Genomic DNA, 21,789 nt, shown 5'->3' with positions numbered 1-21,789 from the left:
AACTATTTATCTTTTGTCTCTGCTGATGTATGCTGTATCTCTTATTTATCTGTATGCATGTTTTTTTTCAACACGTGGAAAACAAGTTCGCTCATTTTAAGCACATGATCTTACCATCATTAGGTAGCAAAATGAGCACAAGGAGCAAGGGGATTAACTTGCATTAATGACGAATTCACAGCCTCCACTCTGTAATCCAGTTAGAAAAGATGATATCCAATCTTTGATAGTAAGATAAGGACCTAATTTTGTGTGATGTGTCAACTTATTTCAGCCATGGCGGTCCATATTAAGGTCACTGATCCAATAGGTCTTGTCAGAAGCTGCCAATTAGCACGTTGTCATTTTCACTTGTTTACATTGACTGCAACATGTAGACAAGTATTTGATTTTCAGTTCAGGGGTCATTGGATCTTTTGTGAAGCCTGACCTTTGAAATGCCATGGATCACTCAGGTTTCCAGCTGCATTAATAAGATGGATTTCTAGTTAAAATGATTGAGTTTCAAACTTACTTTAACACATGTTTATCCCCTCTCTCTGAAGCAATTGTAATTTTGCTAATTAAGCACACATCTTTTTCTGTTTTCCCTTCTTTTAATAGAGGATAGCCATGAAACCTAGCAGAGCAGGTGATAATAGAACAGCTAGACATGTAACTTGTTAATTAATAGTGCTAGATGCAAAGATAGTGCAGTAATTAATTCTTTAGTTAAGTGTCACATGGCAGTCTGTACACAATATTTCTGTGATACCAAATTGAGCTGCTTTACCTATAATGTGCATACTGAGAGGCATTAAGATGCAACAAATTAGTTTAGTCTCAAATTTACTAAACCAGACCAAAATACAGACTCATTTATATATTAGAAAAGAAAGAAAATGGCATAAAAATGGGCTGCTGTTCAAATCAATTATTTACATATAGAGTATCAATTACATACGCTGCTGGCAAAGCTGGTATTGTACCTGATGTAGAATTGATGTTCCAAAAGTGTTCATTTAGATTCCACTCTTCCAGAAGTGCTGCCCAAAGCCCAGCGAGTGCGAGTGCGTGGATCACATGCTTATTCAGTGAATTCCAGTGGTGGTTTATTGGGTTCATATCAGACGAATAGGATGGCCAGTCCATCACATGCACGTTTTACCGAGCCAGGAAAGCCTGACAAATGTATAAGGTAATGTGGCCTTGCTTTATCATGCATACAGTAAATGTGGGGGGTTTAAATTCAAGCAAAGTAAGGTGCAGTATGTGGATGGAGAACATCATTTCTATAGTGTTGCACAGTCAAAGAGCCATTAATACACAATACTGTTAACTCTCCATCCATGCTGTATTGTAGCTCATATCATCACATATCCATCTCTGAATCGGTCCATTTGTGCCCAGTGGTACCTCTTCTACCTTTTGCATGGAGAGGTGGGTCACTCTCTGCCTACCGTCATGCCAGAACAAATTGAACCATGAATTGGGACATGTCAATCTGCATTTAGCCAGAAATAAAATTCATGGGTCTGAATACTTGTACAGTATTTCTGTTTTATTCTCTTAAGCTTTTGCTGAGTTTTAGTGTAACTTATCCTACCTGTAGAAGCTTTACATTTGGGCATTCAGGTTTTGAATAAAATAAGTTAAGTTTTATTTTTAAATTTTAATTGTAATTTCACAAAATGGGACCAACAGAATGGTCTGAATGCTGCTGTGAGGTACTAAATGCAAGGGTGAACATTTATTTTTGCCATTTGTTGAATAGCTATCCCAATAATATTATTTTCTAAAGAATAGAAATATATGTGGAGAAATATATTTGTCAATTACAGCTTTGATTTTTAATTGTCATGGTTAATAAAAAATATTGAATGCCCAGAGAACAATGAATAAGTACTACTAAATGTGGTTGTTGTGGATGTAAAATAGAGGCTGATTTGTTTTTTAAAGGAGGATATATATCTAAAATAAACTCTGTTAAGGCAGAATACTGATCATTCAACAGGTCAGTACATGATACTGGTGCTCACATCAAGAAGAAAATCTATATAATGAACATTATTATGCTTAAAGATTAAGACATTATAGTGTCATTGTTACCATTGTTATAACAATCGTTGTAGTAAAGGTTCCAGATCTTCTCTGTATAATACCAAAGACTACAGTGTAAAATTGTTGTAGTTTTACAACAAGTTTAAATGTAAAACTGACATGTGAAGAGGCTGTTCAAGTACTCTGTTTTACTGTATCTGGCTGCTAATTGATTAATTGATCTAATTGATCTTAGGATATCTTTAAACTATTATAGCATAGTCAATACTATGGGGTCCTAGTCCCAGCTTTCCATAACCCTTTTTGTAAAAACATACCCCCCTTTTTTCAGTTTTAAATGTACTTTCCCTTAATTTTTAACTTGTGTTGTCTGGTTTGTATTTCACATTTGATTCAGAAGAAGTCCGTGGAGGTGACTCTGTCAAATGCCTTTCATGAATTTCGATTACCTGAATGGGATTATGTCCCTCATAGTAATCTGTTTTCAGTACTAAAAGGGTTTAATTCTTCAAGCTGATGGAGGATTCCTTTAAGCCCAGGAATGTACCGTATGTGGTTGTTCTTCTCGGACCTGATTCCAGAGCAGCAATATCTTAATTTTGTGATCAGAATTGTTCATAATATTCTAGGTGGGGTTTTACCAGTTCAATGTACAATTTTATCATTCCTTAATTTAAATTCTACATTTTGGCTATACTGTATATCCTAATGTTTTTCATTTTTGTTGCTTCCCCACATAATCTAGAAGTGTTTGCCGATCTTCATATTTTGCTCTCATCATTAAACATGGATTGTAGCTATACCAGAATCTAGATAATTTATATATATATACATGAAGAAAAGCAGTGGTCCTAATACAGAACTCTGGTGTACTCCACTAATTACTGTATGTTAAACCAAGCATTCACCCATTGTCTGTACTCTTTCTATATAAATTAACCAGTTCTCAATTTAATAAAAACTTGCATTACTTTGAATACCTACGACATGTAATTTGTATACTATATCCTGTTTGTATCCATTACTGTTGTTGAAAGAACTACAAGTTAATTAATATAGGAAGTCCCCATTTAACATCTCCCTGTTCAACGTTGTTTTGCATTAAAGTCATCCAGAAATTGAGGTGCACGACATTAAACAGCCCCTAACTCATCCAGAGCGACTGTAAGTCATTTTGAAAATGGTGCGGAAAGAGATGTGCAAGTGATAGTGCTGGTGTTTGAAAGCAAGAAAAAGCTTCTTAGTATTGGTATTGATGGAGAATTAGATGTGATGAAAAGAAACAAAAAAGGTGAACACAGAGTTAATATTGCTTTTTAATGTCCAATTTAATATCCTTTTTTAATGTTTCAGTTTCCTTTTTTGTTTTATGTTTAATATATACATATCATTGATAAAGTGTATGTCATTGTTGTAAATTAAGTTTATTAAATGTTCCTTGTTATTTGGGGTACCTGCATTATTGATAATTTGGAGTGGAAATGTGTTGCATTTCTAAAGTGGTTTACTACACATAAAACTTTCCAGCAATTATATGTATCATTATTATATATTATATATTATTGTTTATGGAAGTGCATGCATGGCACAACATCTTCAAATAAATAACTATACCAATTATAAAATTATGTTCATGTCTTTCCTCTTATTGTTACTGATTTATCCTTCCAGGTTGGTGACGCTGTATTTTGTGCTGGGCAGATTGGTCTTATCCCATGCACAATGCATCTTGTCCAAGGGGGAGCACCGACTGAAGCCATGCTATCTTTCAGCCATGTGGAGAAAGTGCTGAGTGCAAAAAGTAGTGGTCTGACTCTAAATCACGTACTCCTAGCAAACTGCTATGTCACAAGCAAAAAGAACATCCCACTTGTCCAGAAAGCCTGGGAAAGAAAGTTGAAAGAGCAATTTGGAGAGGTATGTTGGACATTATGTTTTACATGTATGTTCTTCCAGAGGGTGCCCTTCGTTATTTTCAAGCTCACTGTAACAACACTGGTAATTCTCTATCTCCAACATCTGACACGTTTCTTGTGTATTTTATCGCTGATTGAGTTGTAGTAATGAACCCACTGTTTGCACTTCATCCATCGGGACAAATCTGACAGGTTCTACCAAGGTGGAGTTAGCCTGGTGCCGAATTAACTCCATGGAGAAAAAGTCTACTGAGTGGTTGTTTTTACACGTAAGCTTAATATTTGGCAGTTGTATTAAATATTAAGAAAGGTTACAAACAAGAGGAAGCCATTGTATCATTTTGCCTTATTACAGTTAATTGATTCAAGGATCTGAAACCAGGGTACTGGCCTCAACAACATAGCTGGGTGGCTTGTCCCTCTCAGGACAGCTCCTATCGTCTAGAATTCAGGACAGATCGCCATCAAAGCATGCCATAAAAAAAGTTTTTAACTTGGGAGACTCATTAATTTAACCATTTATTTCAACATCTGTGCGTTTACTTTTCTTTTTTTTTTGCTTCTACAATTTAGATTTTGTAAGGGTGTCTGCAAATGCTAATGGCAGTACATTTCTCCTAGAAAGATGAAGAGAGCTCTCATATTTACAGTATGAAAGCTCATGAAAAGTTTATGACTAGGGAAATGCCAATGTCTTTGATAATATGGAGCACAGCACCAAAGCAGATGTCTTCCTTAGAGCCTCCTAATCCATTATCCCCTTTTTAGAGCACTGCTGAATCTTCTGATAGGCTAATCCTTTCTCCCACTGCAGTCAGACACCATGCTGTTAATAAGAGCTGAAGCTCAATGATTGCCCTGAGTAGAGAATCTCCAAACAGAGAATGTACCTTGGGTACTAATCTGATGAGCCCTAAACTGGGGTAAGAAAATGCCGCTGTTTTTATTAATGTCTCCTAGTGCTCTACTGCAGTTTCAATCCGTGCATTAAGAGGGTATGTCCCCCCTCTTCAGTTGTGTCGCGGTCTGTATAACAGTGGTTTTCACCTCGATTTCTGTGTTTCTTGTTTAGATTGCAGTTGATTTAGAGTTTTTGACACAGGTGAACTCCAATAAACACTTAGTTGAATTAATAGGGCTTTAACGAAAGGAGACAAGCGTTAAAACATTTTTTACAAGAGAGACAGTTTCTTAACATATAAAAGAGTTTGCAGCCATCTGTTGTATACATGACATGGAAACAGCTGATTTAAGTTGATTTGGAAATGTTAAAGTAAAGCCAAAATCACAAATGCTTCCAAAACAAATCACACTTGTCATTATTAAATGAAAATGTTAAGATTATATTTAATAATATTATTAAAGTATTTAGTAAAGTTAGTTTTATTTATCAGTTCAATATATTGCAATTGTAGTTACCTACATAAGATATTGAAACATTTTTTGACAACGTAAAGGCTTTTTAGTACTCCTTCATACTCACAGATTGGTTCCATTACACATTTTTTATACATCTTTAGTGTCGAGGATTGACTTTTAAGAGTGCTGCTGGTTACAGAGGTCTCCTCAGTGCAATGAATTCAGATGACACAGTTGCACTTAGCTTTTTTATCTGGTGCCTAGTGTATTCAGTTTCCCTGGGGTTGGGATTAAACAGAGGTTTCGTATTCATTTGAAGTGATTGTAATGAGAATATTTAACACAGGTCAAATGCAGATAACAGAACTCCTGAGGAATGGGAGAATATTTTACTTTTAGACACTAGTTCTCTTTTTCACATTCTGAATGTTTTAAAATAGTCCTGGACTCGCAAAACAAGAGTTTAACTTGTTTTCTGATCATGATAGGATGAAATACCTTAAATGTTTAAAATAACTAAATCATATAGATTTCCTAAATAGAAGGTTTTTATCTATTTTTAGAATTGTTGTTTCGCTGCTATTTCACTACATTCTGCTGTCTGTAAATGACGTCTTTGATTACAACACATACTGTTTATCCCAAAATAGTTATGTAGTGCATATTTTGTAAGTAAACTGGCATAGCATTACTTCAGAGGTATGGTTAGAATATGACTATAAAACATACTGGGTTCATTTCATAAACCAGGGGATGTTGGCATGAGCAAAACTTTTCTTGATTCCTTGTTTCAATACAATCAATATTATGTAAAAGCATAAACACTTGCCATTACGAAAGGTGGTCAACCTGTCTTACCAGAGACCTCTGTCAAGTGTATTGATAGTCATGTACACTATATATAGTGATATCAATTGGTAATATATTACAGGCACTGTTCTGTTGATTTGCCACTGTGAAAAAAAAGAAACCCATTTACAATATTAATCCCCCTGGTTTACCACATTCTCTTGTTTGGTACTGATTATATTTTGAGGGTACCTCCAAAAACAGCATGAAGATAGTTTTTTTTAAAAATGTAATGATCTAAAGAGCCAAAATAATATACAAATAACCATATATCTAATTACTACTTTATCGTATTTGCTATAAATTAATAAAAAATGTGTTATATTTGGTTGTAGAATAGAACAAAGTTTTTTTTACAGTACCAATCAAGGAGCTGACAACCCAATCTAAGAACAAATACTAAAACCCAATTATCACTTTTATGGTTGCTACTATGTAAAATACTACTTGCAGCGAGGACCAAAGAGGAGTGTAAAATCAAATAATTCATGTGGAAGCAATCTCCCATCTAAACACAAGTTATTAGGAAGTGCAAGAGAGTTGATTTTTTTTCCTTCCACTTTAGACAAGGAGCCAAATGATGTTGTGGTGCATTCATAATTTCTCTAATCAGGTGAATATAAAAACTCAGGAGGTTAATTGGGTGCAAGATAGAGTTGATGCATATGAAAACACTATCATAAAACAATGGGATGCTGATCATAGTGAACGACTGGCCTTATGATTTTCATATGTAGTGGAACAGTATGAGTTTAAAGAAAATCTCCACTTGAAACAAAGTGTGCCCAATTCCCCATACCTGTGTGTTTTTCAAGTTTCAGGAGGAATTAGTACATGATGCTTCTTTTTAATGAAATAATAAGTATAATATTATTATATACCCACCCATTTAAAATGATTCCATTTGGAGTTCAAGCATCCTCTATAGTCCTCTCTTTGTTTTCAACAGTCAGCTTCCCTTTTTGAGATGGTACACGGTGGGTTCAGCTTGTGGAAGTTTATACAATTGTCCTTGCCTGGTAATCAGGGCTGTGTAGTTGGCTGTGAGAGATCTCGAGATAATCGCCATTTTGCCAGCACCTAGACAGAATCCACACAATCGCTCAACAAGAGAAGGCTCTCCTTCTAATTCAAGAGTGGCTTATCAATTAAAGATGTATTGCTCAAGCCTCCACTGAACACAGGAAGGGAATAATATTTAAAACCATTAAAAATGGTTTTATTTGAAATAATTTTAGCTTTGATTATCTCTGTGTGATGTTGTTTTTATTTCTGCTATCTGCTAGTGCAGTATTTACCAAGGACAATGCAGACCTCTACTCAAGTCGTGTGTGTGTGAGTAAATCTCGGGCTTGCCTGTGAAGGGCAGTGTTTCAAAACCTTGGAGGACAACAGCGAAGCCCATTTCCCTTCAGGGAGATCATTTGGAAGTTCAGCGCCACAAGCAGAGCGTTATGCAGTTTACACAAGTTGATTTTTAACTGAAACTTAAAGGGGAGGAAGTGGTTCTATTATTGAAATGATGGCCTTGCGCTGAGCTGAGGAACTGCTTTCACCATTTGATGAAGTGCCCCTGCTGAGGAGGAAATGTAGGGGAACTGGCTGAGTTTTTGCTATATCAACTCCCTGCTGCTAAAAGGCTTTACACTGTTTCCTTATTACCGTATTTACCATTTAAGTTTCACGCATTCTAAGCAGGTCTCATGGGCACCCATACAAAAGATACCATGGCTGTAAGTATATCAGTACTGAAAAATTACAAGCTCCTGCAGCTGTTGGCTCGAATAATAATTGTTGTAAGTAAAAATTGCATTTACTGTTTATTATGGTCATTATTATGTTGGAATAGATTTCATTCCTTTTATGTAAATGCTATAAAACAGGTTTTCAACCTTTCCTTCCTATAGGACCCCTTTGTGTTGAAATTACTCTCAGTAAAGGCCTCCAATTTAGACATTAAATCAGATTTAAGTAAATTAATGTTAATTAATTGGCAGCTGCTATTAATTTATAAAATATTCATAGCAATACTACAAGTCAGTAGATCCATAATAATTGTTGTCAAAGCAAAGCCACCATGAGGGACCTGGGGTGAAAACTCCCCCCTTGTATCTGAGGGCCCCCACAAGTCCCTGGACTCCTAATGGAAAACCTTGCCTCTAGAAATTCCCAGGTGCATTGCCCTTTTAGTTGGATAAAAGGCAGCGATTTTTCCTATAAACTGTAGAGCAGGTCAATGTTTTGTGTTTCTACTCCAGTTTCATTGCAAAACTTTGTTACAAACAGCTTCTCAGTTAAAAAAAACTTAATGAATGAGGATGGTCATAATGAACTTATGCAGTGAAATGGATTAGTATCCATTAAATGGAGCAGTATGTGGAATAGCCCTGTTGTAGACAATCAACTAAACCATATATCAACTTTTGTTGCCTTGTATTGTATTAGTTTAATCTCTTTAAATGATTTCCTGTTAAGGGCAATGACTGGAAATAAAATAGTTGCACATCTGTCAGTGTACAGGCAGTTGGGAACGCTGTGCGTTTTTAATGCTGCTCTCAATTTGAACTGCATTGCACCTCAGAAAGATTATCATTTTCTGTTGGTGTTGTGGTTTGTTCTGAATTAATACACATTGCATGTGTCCCTAAAGTTAACATTTGCAAAGTTATTGATTTAACAGCCTTAGACAAGTAGAGGAAAGTAGGAAAGTTTATGCCTGTGTGAATGAATTGACCTGCAAGAGGTTCCACAGACTTATTTTCCACAAACAGTACCTCACCACCTTGGGCCAACAAAATGGCCTTTAAGCCTGAATGAGCACTGCTTTTTCCATTGGAGAGCTCCAATATTTCATCTTTTCAAAGTGTTTTGCAGCACTTGGAGGGGAATTAGTATTGACAAGGGTAGAATTCATCTCCTGAAGGAGAATACCTTGCTTCTGTTAAGTGCTAATATCACATTTATGTTAGAAAAAAAACAAACTTGGTAATGCTTCTGACACACCACTCCAAGCAAACAGGTCTCTGTGAACATTTCTTTATTGTGAGGAGAGCTTTGTCAATTTGTGGAAAATTATCCCCTGTTTTCATTCCCACACATTAAAGCTAAGATGGTGGAGCAATATTTGCTCTAGATACACAATTAAGCTCTGCTGAAGTTTAATCTGCAGGTAAGTGCTGCATTCATGTAAACAGTAGAATGGGTCAAACTGCCGCACCTCTACAGGGTAAAAGTGCTGTTGATGCTCTTGTCAATAATTTTTGTGAGTGAATTTCAAAATAAAGTGTGTGTAACCTATCATTATTCCCCACTTACCAAGTCGAGTGTAAGTGGATGAAAATTGATCCTGTAAATTGAAAAGGGGGGGTTAAGTGTTGCAGCCTTATCGACTTCAGTTGAAATTACTGTTTTAAGTTGCTTATTTCTTATCCATTAGTAGATAAGGCTGCAACAAAGTATCATTTGAGGGCTTTATTGTACTACAAACTGGTAAAACATATTCCAAACCTAATAGTGGCTCACACATAGCAAAATTATTTTAACTCTGGAGAAAAAAAAATCTAAGACCTGTAAGCATTCTATTCCAGACCTCTGGTAGTCAAGTGGCATGTTTTAGGTTAATCAAGCCTCAGATACAGTCCTAATTTTTAATTGGAGTAGAATATATATATATAAGTTAGGTTGACTTTATCCATTGAAATACGATGAAGATTTGAAGACAAATAGCAGCCATAGGAATGTTTATTTAAAAAATGTGGGAAAATATAAAACCAGATGTTCACATTTTATAGTATGTAAAATTACTGTACATAGAATACACTTTTAAATCTGGTGCACATCTCTCTTTCCCAATGCATTTACCAGATGTGTTAAAGCTTGGTATTGTATAGTTTCTTCAACAGTAGCCACTAGTGCCCATTTTCCTTTTTTGTCCTTCTGAGCAAATTGAAATTTAGTAGTTAGTGGATCTGATTTTCATTCATATCTTTCTGTAGAGTATTTGAGGATGGTTGTAAGAAAAAGAATGTGGATCACAAGGACTTATTTTCACCTTTCCACCAGCAGTTTGTATCTCTCAAGCTATAATTAACTGTTCATTTTTGCAGACATTCCACTCTAAAAAGATTATAATCAGGATGAAAATGTTGTAAGGTTTTCATCAATAAGACGGCGGTGAAAGCTGAAAAGAACATTGTACATTGCAGGAGGAAGCATACGGAGAGGAAGAGACCAAGTGTGGACCTATGGTGGTAGCTGTTATCTCCCGTCTGCCCAGAGATGCAGCTGTGGAGCTACATGTCGTGGCTTGCGCAGATGACGCCAGGCAGAGAAAGTCCTTTTCCGTCACCAGAGATGTAACACCTGGCAGCATAGAATGTGAAATAGTGGAATCCAGCTCCTCGTCCTCAGCCAGCATCTCCTTGTCTCTGAGCCTGCCATGCTCTCCCCCTGCCACACAGGCAGAGGAGGGGCCCCTGCTTTCTGGTCTCATCTCAACCTTCCAAGAGGCGCTGCAGAAACTGGATGGCTGTATACTTCCCTTATGCATCAGGGCTTTCTACAAACGCAACAACGGTGTTGCTAGAAAACTTGCGGCAGGTAAAACTCTCATAAAAATCTTGTTACCTTACACAGTAGCAGTCCTTACATTGATGAATGTCCAATCAGCTCTCTGTAGTGAACATTTTTTTATCCCTTGAACTAGACTGGACTGGCGACAGGTTGTTCATTGTAGCACTTTACATCTTAAAGTTTTTCACCTGAACCAGATATTTCAGTTCTGTTTGTTTAGTGTTTAGTTCAGCCAGCAGCCATATCACTCTGCAACTCACAACTGGCAGCCCACTGAAGCTCAGCAGGTGTGGGCCTGGTCAGTACCTGGATGGGAGACCTCCTGGGAAAAACTAAGGTTGCTGCTGGAAGAGTTGTTAGTGGGGCCAGCAGGGGGCGCTCACCCTGTGGTCCATATGGGTTCTAATGCCCCGTCCTTCGGATGAGACGTAAAACCAAGGTTCTGACTCTCTGTGGTCATTAAAAATCCCAGGGCGTTTCTTGAAAAGAGTAGGGGTGTAACCCCGGCGTCCTGGCCAAATTTCCCATTGGCCCTTACCAATCATGGCCTCCTAATAATCCCCCTCTATGAATTGGCTTCATTACTCTGCTCTTCCCACTGATAGCTGATGTGTGGTGAGTGTTCTGGCGCACTATGGCTGCCATCGCATCATCCAGGTGGATGCTGCACATTGGTGGTGGTGGAGGGGAGTCCCCACTACCTGTTAAGCGCTTTGAGTGGAGTGTCCAGAAAAGAACTATATAAGTGTAAGCTATTATTATTATTATTATTATTGGCAGACAGTGAAGCTTCACACTTAGAAGGATTCAGAGAAAACAAACAGGAAAAAAGATTTTTTTAAAACGTGGCTTGAAAAAGGCTTAAAAGGTCGTATTTAAGACAGACACCCTAATCACGATTGCACTGTTGAGTATAAGTAGCGATGTCCGTGTGGCAGTAAGTGTTCTCATGTATTCTTTCCACTTTCCATGTCTCCATCTTTACCATTAACGTGATCATGTGGGGTGACTTAAGCCTTCTGTGAGCAAAATGAAATCTATCATTTCTCCAGATGCTCTCAATCTTGAGAGAATCTTAATATCTGCAAAAAATGAAGCAACAAAACCATAAATCAGAGTAATTGTAGCGTGTTCTGCAAAAACAGAATCACGAGTGAGATTCAAAGCCAAACCAGTCATTTTCCCAAACTTTTTTCTACATCAGCCCAAACCGTTATTGTGGCAGAAATGCAGTTCTACTTAAAATCACAATTAAAGATCAGAGTATTGTTTTTAAATTTGTTAGGATAACCTATCATACCAACTTGTGCAATGGTGTACTGTATATAAAGCTGGTTTGTCTGCAGATCAATATCCAGAGTTAGTTGGTTATTTGTAAGCACGTTACTTGATGTTTGCTCAGTGATTAATCTATTCTGAAACGTATTATAAATATCACAGGCAAAATACCTAATCCCTCTTTTCCTCAGATCCTCAGATTTTTTCTTAGCTCCTTACACCTCCTGGTCTGTACTATGAAGATTGAAATCTGCATACTGTATGCAGGCACAGTACTTTAATCGCATTAGCAGTATTTAGTGCTGTTAGTCTGTGGCATTTCCTTGTATGACAAAGCCAGTTCTGTTTTTTATACAAAACATAATAATGCATTCTTTAATTATAGGATACAACATAACTATACTATATGAATTACTGCAAATCTAATCAGATTTTTGGAGGTAGCATAGAGATAAATTATTTTTTGACAAAAATAAGCAAGTTATGGTACATTGTTATGTTTTCTAATATTTGTCCTCTTTTTGACCTGTTAATTATAATAATCTTAGTCACTTGGTACCCGAAACATGAATATTATATTTCTGAAATTCAGGGAATGGTAGTGAATACTAAGTACTGTTTTTCTGTGTTTAATATCAATGTTTTCCTTTTAAAGGCTGTTAGTCAGTAATAACAAATATGGGTGAATTGTCCTCTGAGTTACCCCATTTTTTTATTTCTTGCTCAAGTAAGAGACATTTACTTATTGGACTCTTACTAAATCATTATAATGACATTTATCTATGTGCTAGTGAAATCATGCCTATCCAATATATACTTAATATCATCGGTTACATTGGAGTTCCAAACCTTAAGCAGGACTGTCCTAGTATGATACGGCATACTGTCATATGTTTCGTACAACTGAAATTAAAGCCCATGCCATTTTAAATTTTAATTTTTATGTACAGTACATTGCATAAACTCTGTTTAAATAATAAGGTTCTCTTATCACAGTTCCAGATTGATGGCAAGTTATTTGACAAATGAATTATAGTAGATGAGTGCTCATCTGGAACTGAAGCAGTTGACAGAAAATGTCTTCTTGAACTAGCACCTTGCATGAGAAGAAATTCCCTTAAGAGTAGGATATACTGTAACTGAAACTATTATACCACTTAATCTGAGAACATTATTTTAAACAGCTGATATCTTTCAGATTATCTTTCAATTTTATGTCTACAGTTTACTTTGAAAAATGCCTGTTTAGACAACATGCTTCAAAAAAGAATATATAAAATATCAATGAAATCTTGTAATAAGCAACCATTATGTAATCATGCATGATTATGCTAGGTTCCTAACTACATTTCAAAACGGTAAAGGATAATTTTTATCCAAGCATCTCTAAAAAGATGTGGGTGTCTTGTTTCTTTCAATTGTATTGCAATTTTAGCATAACATTCCCCACCACACTATAAGTCTTTCTAAGCTTGCTTTAAACCTTGGATTTAAAATCTATTTAAAGCATGAAAAAAAACTTTGTAAAATTAGTCATTCACAGTACTGTAAAATGACTGTAAAGTCAACTGTGGATATTAATAATAAGTATTAGATGCTGTAATTTTGATCTTAGTCCTGATTTCTATCCCTTTTCAAAGGCTAGGACTAGGACTCTTGGAGTTATATTGTTTACAACAATTGGAAACTATCCCAGTTTTCATTGTTGTGGTCACGCTTTTCCTAAATGTGTATAAACTAATTTGAAACAGATTTTCTGAAAGACAATACTTAACTGTAATTAAAAAGTTACTTTTACATATACTCTATTATGTTTTTCAGTTCCACAAACATATAATCCTAACAATTTGTTGGGTGTGTTAACACATACTGTTTTGCTTCAAACATGTTTCATTTCATGCCAGATCATTAACTTCCAAGCAAACTCAAAATGTGTGTAGGTGGTGTATTCTGAATCATAATGTGACTAACATTTTAAAACACCACTTACTAATTAGGTCTCATTTTAAAATAATTTATTTTGTTGGCAGAATAAATTGAATGCCAAATTTTGTATCTGTGTAAAATGATATTAATATTTCAAAATGATTGAAATAAAAAAAATGGGGAACATTAAATATAATGCAGTTGTTTTAAGTCAAATTATACCATTTTAAAAAGATATGTAGTATTTAGATATCTAAGCAACAGAAATTCAGTTCTTAGCTGAAAGAAATAACACATGTAAAACCAAGCTTTGAAAAGTAAAAAAACAAACATTTTTCTCTCAACTTAAACTAAAGAAAAAAGAAAAATACATCTCTGTTTTTGTATTACATGACTTTACAATGCATTTTTTTACTGAACACTTAAAATTGTATATTAACTTACCATTGAACTGGAATTTGTTACCTTTTCTCAGCAAAAAGCTGCTATGCCCTCAATTGATGCCACTGGCTTTGTTTATGGGTCAGAGCTTTTACTCAGTGGATAATTCTTTAGAAAAGTCAACGATGGATAATGAGAAGTAACACACTGGCATTATCAAAAAAGTCACAAGGAATAAAGCATACCCTTTAGAAAGGCAAACCATATTGAAAATGCGCAACATATTTCTAGATGTCTAAACTTTATTGTCTCATGGATTTAAGCTGATAGGTAGACATTTAGTTTTGACAGTCTGTTCATTATCTAATGTCATTTATGTATGAGAGACTGAGGTCTTTTGATACATTACTTAAATACATTTTCTGTATACAGTAAGTGCAGAAATCTTTTTAAATAATATGGATGTTGTTTTTGAGCTCTAGCTAAAACATTCAGTACTGTTTTTTTAAAAGAAAAAACAAACTGTCCCCAGGTGAATAAGCAATAAATAGTTGTGAGGCACTGTTTGCTTCTTTGACTAAAAACTGCGAACTACAAACCAAACCGTGATCCAGTATGAAGGGAATTTTTGTTTGTCTTTATAGTGTAAAAACATCCCCATCTTTGCCTACAAAGGTTGATGAAGAGTTGTTTGTAGCGCTACTGGATTCCATTGTCTTTAGCTTTGAAGAAAATAGTTTATATAAACTTATCATGTACTGTAAAACTACTGTACTGTACCACATTCACAATTTTATTATTTGAAAAAGAACCAAATCATTTTGCGGCAGGTGCACGGACATTTTATTGAATAGACAAAATTGTAATTATGCTCATGCCATCAATTAAGACGTACTGGTTCCATTTTGTGTTCCTCTATTCTCACCTGACTTGACATGCAATAGGTTAAATCTCTTCATCCACTGTGCCCAGTCACTTAGGAGGTGACTTACTGTAGTGCACATGTAACAAAGTTACACAAATGTATCGCCGTCATGAATGACCGTATACATGAAAGACCATATACTTTATACTTTATTGTCATGTACTGTATGGTCTCCCTTTTGTTATATAACTGCTTAAAAATATTATATGTTTTTTGTGACAAAAGTTGCCTGTCATGAAGAATATTTCTCTCAGTATTTCAGTACATTTTTACCGTCTTATCAATACTTGAGCACATATCTTATGGAGTTTAATGGTTTTACCCTTCCACATAAACTCTTTGGCTTTAGCACATTTAAGGTAATCAGACTGAATTCTAAAACTTCTTTCAGTATTTTAGAACAATGAATTCAGGACATAAAGTCTACTTCTACATCATAAACTATAAAAAACGTAGAAACCCTTGTTAGGCCTTCCTGTTCTAACATTTTAAGGGACAGCTATTGTATATACAGTATGACTAGAAAGACATGTTAGATTAATATCAGTTCTGTATATTAACATGCAGTAAATAAACTCGTACAGTACATACAAATGCTTGTCTAAATTACTGGCTTGAGCTAAAGCCTTATGTGGAAACTGTAAATGGCCAGTATAACATGGTGCAGTTCTATTCTCATGGTGAATGACTAGTTTTTTCTCTGGGCAAGGTGAGAATGAAGAGTGATCCCTGAGGGCAGCAGCTGGAAACAATAGTAGACCCTGAGGCCAGTAGGCAATTGAAAAAGCAGGAGGGACTCTGCTTTTCCTGCCTGGCAGAAACACCACTTGAGCATCACAAATGGGTCCCCTTTTATCGGAAAAACAGGATCATGCTCTACAGTAGGTTAGCAGAAGTACTTTAAAATAACATAAGCAAATATACACTTCAGCTACTGTATGGGAAGAACACTAATTGTGTTACATGGTGTGCTCTGTAATCCTGGTCTGTAGCATTACAATCCAGCCCTGGCCACAGACTATCCTCAGGAGAGGAATTACAGAGATGCCTTTGCAAGGATGTGCTGGGGACAGCCAATACACACTCATTAGGGTTCAAACCAGAGGATGTGAAATAAACAGTGGATGATGATGGTTTTAAAGGGTATTCTAATGATATTTAGTCTTGGAAAATTGTTATGCAGTTTCTTCAAAATACAGTACTTAAAATAGTTTTTGGGGTTATAATAAGGCTATGCTTATCTTAATAATTTGCTTGTTAAATCCAAACTGAGATCTGTGATCTACAGTATATACTGTACTTATTGATCTATATATGTATCCGCACAGTGAGTATATTTATAGAAAGAATAAATGAGAGTTACATCAAAGAGCAATAAATATATCTGAAATATTTCAATAAAAAAAACTCAAGATTTTTCTCAGACGTTTCATGTATATTGTTCATATTTGAAATTTGGTTAAATAATCTATTGCCTTTTTTGTTATTCTGCTAGCTTAATGGCTAGCTTCACACAGTATGTTTAAAGTGCTTGAAGGGGAATTTAAAAGTGCAAATTTCAGTGGGATGGTTTCCACTTCCCTGTTGAAATTAACAACATTGCCTGTATTTTGCCTTTCTGGCATTTTGTTCTGCCACCTCTGCCTAAATGAACAATTTTCATGATCTGATGGCTGCTAATTATGCAGTTGTTTATCGGTTAATTTGAAACAGTTTGAGATTCATTCTAGCAAAAAACACTACTGTGCTTTAGGCTTTTACCATACTTAAAGCTCACAAAACCCAGCAGGCATCTCCAGTCTCGAACAAAATTTCTTCCTCTTTTTTAAGAATACCAGTCCTAAAATAATGATAAAAATAGTACTTAGTATTAAACTTAACAAGAGGATTGTTGCACTTACAGTCCTGATGATGAAAAATTTGCCAGAATATTTCGTGGAGTACTGTTTTATCATTTGAAGCAAAAGAATCAATTGTACCCTTGGGTTGATGGTTTAGTTCCATCCCATTGCTAATGTGATTGCTTTTAGGATTCGTGTGATGGTCTCTGACCACTTTTCTTTTTTTTAGATGGGTATCCACATTAGAAAACCACTACAGCATCTGGCATGGCCATGTTTGTGTTCCTTCTCATGGGGCTAAACATGGTGTTGCCCAGTACTCAAATTAGCGCCAGATTATTGGTCACGGTTTATAAATAAAAAGGAAAACGCATTCTTTGTGCCAAAAAATATTTTCCAAAGTGTGATGACGGAGCATTGTTTTGTAATTAGGCTGTTATTTTATGTGATTTGCATCCTTTCTGGCCTGCTGTCAACTGCTGATCTCATGAGAGTCATACATCTTGAGGTGACTTTTAAGCAGAGAAAGGAGAAGCCATTTTTTTAAATAAATGGAAAGGTCCTTTTCAGTATTGATATAAGATGTGATTGCTAAGACATGCTAATTAGTGTATTTGATTTAAGGCTTTAGACCTTTTTTTTATTTGCTTAGGAAGAAAAAAAAAGAAAATCACACTGATTATATTTTAATGAATCCCACAACCAAGTCTTTAAATACACAAAAGGAAATATTACTCCTCAGCATTGTTATTAAAATGGGATTCACCAAAGAGTTAAGTTTAACAACATAACAGGTCTGCCTTTTCTTTTTCTAACATGAGCATCTGTCTTTCGATTGATGTGTGCAAATTCAGAATAGCACTGTGGGTGAGGTTGGCTGTAAGAGCACATTCATTAACCCCGTTCTTTTAGTAAATATCTTTTTCACAATTTATTTAGCCCTGAAAACACACAAGTTTAAAAATACTTAATTAGGTATCTTTCTGATCCTACTGTTAAGCTCTCATTTTGGAAGGCACAAAGAGTGGCTTACCATGATCTCTGTTTCCCATCTTATCCAACAGGACACTAATGAACTTTATCTGATTAGCATACACACAAAAACAGGTTGTTTAAAATGTTTGACTACAAGTAAATTTTAATTCTATCACGTGACCACACTAGAATAGTCAATGCACTTTGAGACATCTTCTATTTAACTGCCACCCCCACCTCCCAGTTAATCTGAATGTTTGTACCACATTAAATTAATTAAAATGTGCAGAGAAACTACATTTTGATCAATTCAAGTGATCCAATAACAAGCAGCTAATCATGTATTAACAATGCTGAGTCCACTTCAGTCACCTTCCAACATATGCATGCTTCTGGATCAATCTTGGCAGAGCACATGTTTTGTTTTTTAAGTCCAGCCGTTAGTGACCATATGCTTTGACTTCAGGGAGCTAAATGTCTGGCTACAATCTGCCAGGGATTTGAGGACATCAATAATTTGTGAACAGTCATGTCAAATGTGGTCGAAGGGTTAAGTGCTACACTGACCACAGGGCACATCTTCTGGGACTGAGCGATCCTAATCCATGGTTTGGATCCTAATATAATCCAACGTGTGGTAGCTTTTAGGTTCTGTAGAGACTTTAAACTCCAATCAGAAGATTGATCTTGTTTTAATTTAAATGTACCTCAACAGCATTGAACAAACAAGTAAAGTTTTCGCATTAGTGTACTGGTAAGTAAATTGAATAACAAAGTAATGATATGCAGTTATGATCTACGGGTACTTAAATTCTCTGATTGAGCTTATACTGTATTGGAGTAAATTGTATCCTGGTTTAAAATAAAGCCTGCTATTAAAATGTTTTGAAATCCACTTTCTTGAAGACATGTGCGGCTTTAGTCAGCATCATTGGAACTCAGCAGAAGAAAAGTTAAATCAATTAAATCAAAAAAAGATTGCTAACATGCATTAATCCCTTAAGAATCTACATTATACTGCTTTATTTATTGTAAAGGATTACTGTTTGTTTCCATAGGATTTGGAGAATCCCTCAAGCATCATTTGGACCAGAGGAACCCTGCAATGGTTTTTGTACCAGTCGATGATTTGCAAGACTTGAGAGTCCTACAGTTTTCCTGCTGGCTAAGCCAATAGTGAACAGCAGCGCATAAACTGTTAAATTGTTTTTCACTTCAGATCATTCGGTTTTGTCCTTAGTTTAGTCAACATGCGGAAAATGTATCATGAACTTCAGTCTTGTTTCTCCTCCTTTTCCTTCTGCACTACTAAGCAGTCTGTAGTGTCAATTGGATTCATAACTGCAAACATGGCTCCGGAAAAAGGTTCTTTTCTTTCTACAGCTTGATTTACCTCACTGTCAGTTTTGTGTCTTCGTGTCTCAGTAGTACCTGGGTGTTAAAGTGTACTACAGCAAACAGAGTTTGGTATCTCAGGCTGTTCTATCTAAATGCATCTCTTTTTATTTAATAAAAGTTGTAGATTTGTTAGGTTTCTGAAAAATGTACAGTGGGGCTGTGCTTTCTGGCTGACCATATTAACTGCCCATTCCCTGTTGTGTAAGTTGAAACTTAAAGAAGAGACGCATCTGGTTTAAGTCCTGCTTTCACCAGTTTTCTGACCATGACTTGGAACTCTATAAAAACCATGGTGGCTTTGGCTCTCTCAAAACTGGTAAAGAGAAATGTTATAGATCTCTCTATGCAGCTACTGAACTCAAAAACATTGAGAAGGATGTCACATGCCATGCTTCGTCACACTCCTGAACTGAGAACCTTGGAAACATTATTTTGCATATGCAATATATTGTTTTACATGAATGTAAAAAATAATTGGTAGTGGAATGTTGTACGTTTTTAAAGAAAACATGACTTACAGTACATGCTGAATTAACTTGCAAATTAGGGAACGGTGCATGATACATATCAAAACTGGATATTAACTTTAAAAATTAAATCCAGACTTTCCAAAAAGTCAACCCACCAAAGAATATTGTTATGAAGCAAAATGTCGCCTTACACAATTGCCACTACCATTCCACTGATGAGAGTGTGCACATATAACCATTTTATTCTAATTCTAATTAAGTATTTTTATTTTGTAAAAATGCATTATGAATTGCATTTTGTAACATCAAAAAATAAATACAGAAGTGATGTGTATTTCACCTGTGCTATGTTATATGTACTGTGTATGTTTTCTCTAACATTTTTATACAGAAAATAAATTGTGGTTTTCACACCTAGGGAGTAGATCCAGTGCATCCAGTTCTGAAATTAAAGGTATTAAACAGTGTTGACTTTGTGCATTTCATGTGAACTGTGTATTTCAAAAATATTTAGGTTGAAAGGCTTCTTAGGTGGCAAAAAAACTTTAATACGAATGAAAATATAATGGGGGTGACAGACTGGTGCAGTAGCTCTGGGACCTGGGGTTCAGTTCTGGACATGGGGTGCGATCTGCGTGGAGTTTGTATGTTCTCCCCATGTTTGTGTGAGCTTCCTCTTGGTCCTCCAGTTTCTTCCCACAAAGACTGTTGGTAGGTTAATTAGCTTCTGGGAAAACTGGACCTGGTATGAATGTGAATATGGTATTATGTCTGTGTCTCCCTGCAATGGACTGGGGACCCATCTAGCTTGTACCCTACCTTGTGCCCTTTGCTCACAGAAATAGGCTCCTGTTTCCCTACAACCCTGCATTGGACGAAATGGTTAGAAAGTGAATGGATGAATGAAACATATGGATTGTTCTCATTTAAACATCAAAGGTATACTGTTCTGCCTTCCACTTGCGCGAAGTGGAGAGACTAGTAAAAATGGCAGCAAGCTCCTTTTGGAAACATTCTCCCGGCAACAAGACATTGATCATTTACTGTTCCTCACACTGAGGTCAACAACAGGTATCACTGATATGAGGGGGTTTCATTGTGTTGTATGGCCAGAGTATTTAAGGCAGAAATAAAGCTGTCTGTTGCCATCTTTGACTGGATTCTATGTTACCCTTGGATGTTTTTTTGCATTACATGAATACCATTATGACTGTAGAAGGCCCATGATTTTGAGTCCAGTGGCAGTTCAGTGGGATTGTATTGTGCTAATCATCTGATACAAATCTAAATGGCCAGATGGAGGCTTTCTATGGTAAATAAATACCTTTACCTGCTTACATTTTTGGGTTGTTCTGTTTTATGCTTCTTCAGGCTGAAAGGTATTATTATCTAGTACTGGGCATTCAGCACCAGGCACCTCAAAAGATTAAAGGCTTGTACATTCCATATTGATTAAAATTCTGTCTGGTAAATAAGAATGGACTGCTAAATACACAGCTGCAGGCCAGGATTCCTCATTTAGAGCAAAAGAAAAACACCACTATTTACTTTTTTATCACGTTTTTTTCATGTATTGAAAAACACAATTGAAATGCATTATTACTTAAGTCATTGTCTCTATTGTGCTTGAAAACATAGTATCTTAGCAGGTTATTGATCAAGACACTGCTATTAGTCTGTTTTTTGTTTTTAAATTGGCTTTGAGATATTCATTACTAGAGCCAATAGAAGTCCACAAGATTGCTTTCCTTGAAATTACAAAGTCAAAAACCAAGTGACCAATGTGATTGTCTTTAAGGTATTGACTTTCAACACAATAAAATATGGTATTATTTCGTGCACATTTCACTTGCATGACC

The 21,789-nt window shown here is 35.8% G+C and overlaps 1 protein-coding gene across 1 annotated transcript in view; it reads left to right on the top strand.

Moving 5' to 3' along the window:
• Window positions 1–20,395, top strand: part of dph6 (diphthamine biosynthesis 6) — a 78,862-nt gene extending 58,467 nt beyond the window's left edge. The window contains exons 13-15 of the mRNA XM_088925935.1: window positions 3,712–3,957; window positions 10,370–10,763; window positions 19,121–20,395. Of these exons, the coding sequence (XP_088782061.1) occupies window positions 3,712–3,957; window positions 10,370–10,763; window positions 19,121–19,239 (759 nt within the window). The 3' untranslated portion in view covers window positions 19,240–20,395. The remainder of the gene's footprint in view (window positions 1–3,711; window positions 3,958–10,369; window positions 10,764–19,120) is intronic.
• Window positions 20,396–21,789: the final 1,394 nt, after the last annotated feature.

This window comes from Atractosteus spatula, chromosome 9 (genome assembly GCF_055471065.1).
Source record: "Atractosteus spatula isolate fAtrSpa1 chromosome 9, fAtrSpa1.hap1, whole genome shotgun sequence".
Classification (NCBI taxonomy): Eukaryota; Metazoa; Chordata; class Actinopteri; order Semionotiformes; family Lepisosteidae; genus Atractosteus; species Atractosteus spatula.
The sequence above is the reverse complement of the archived record's forward strand: the minus strand, read 5'-3'. Positions and strand labels throughout refer to the sequence as shown.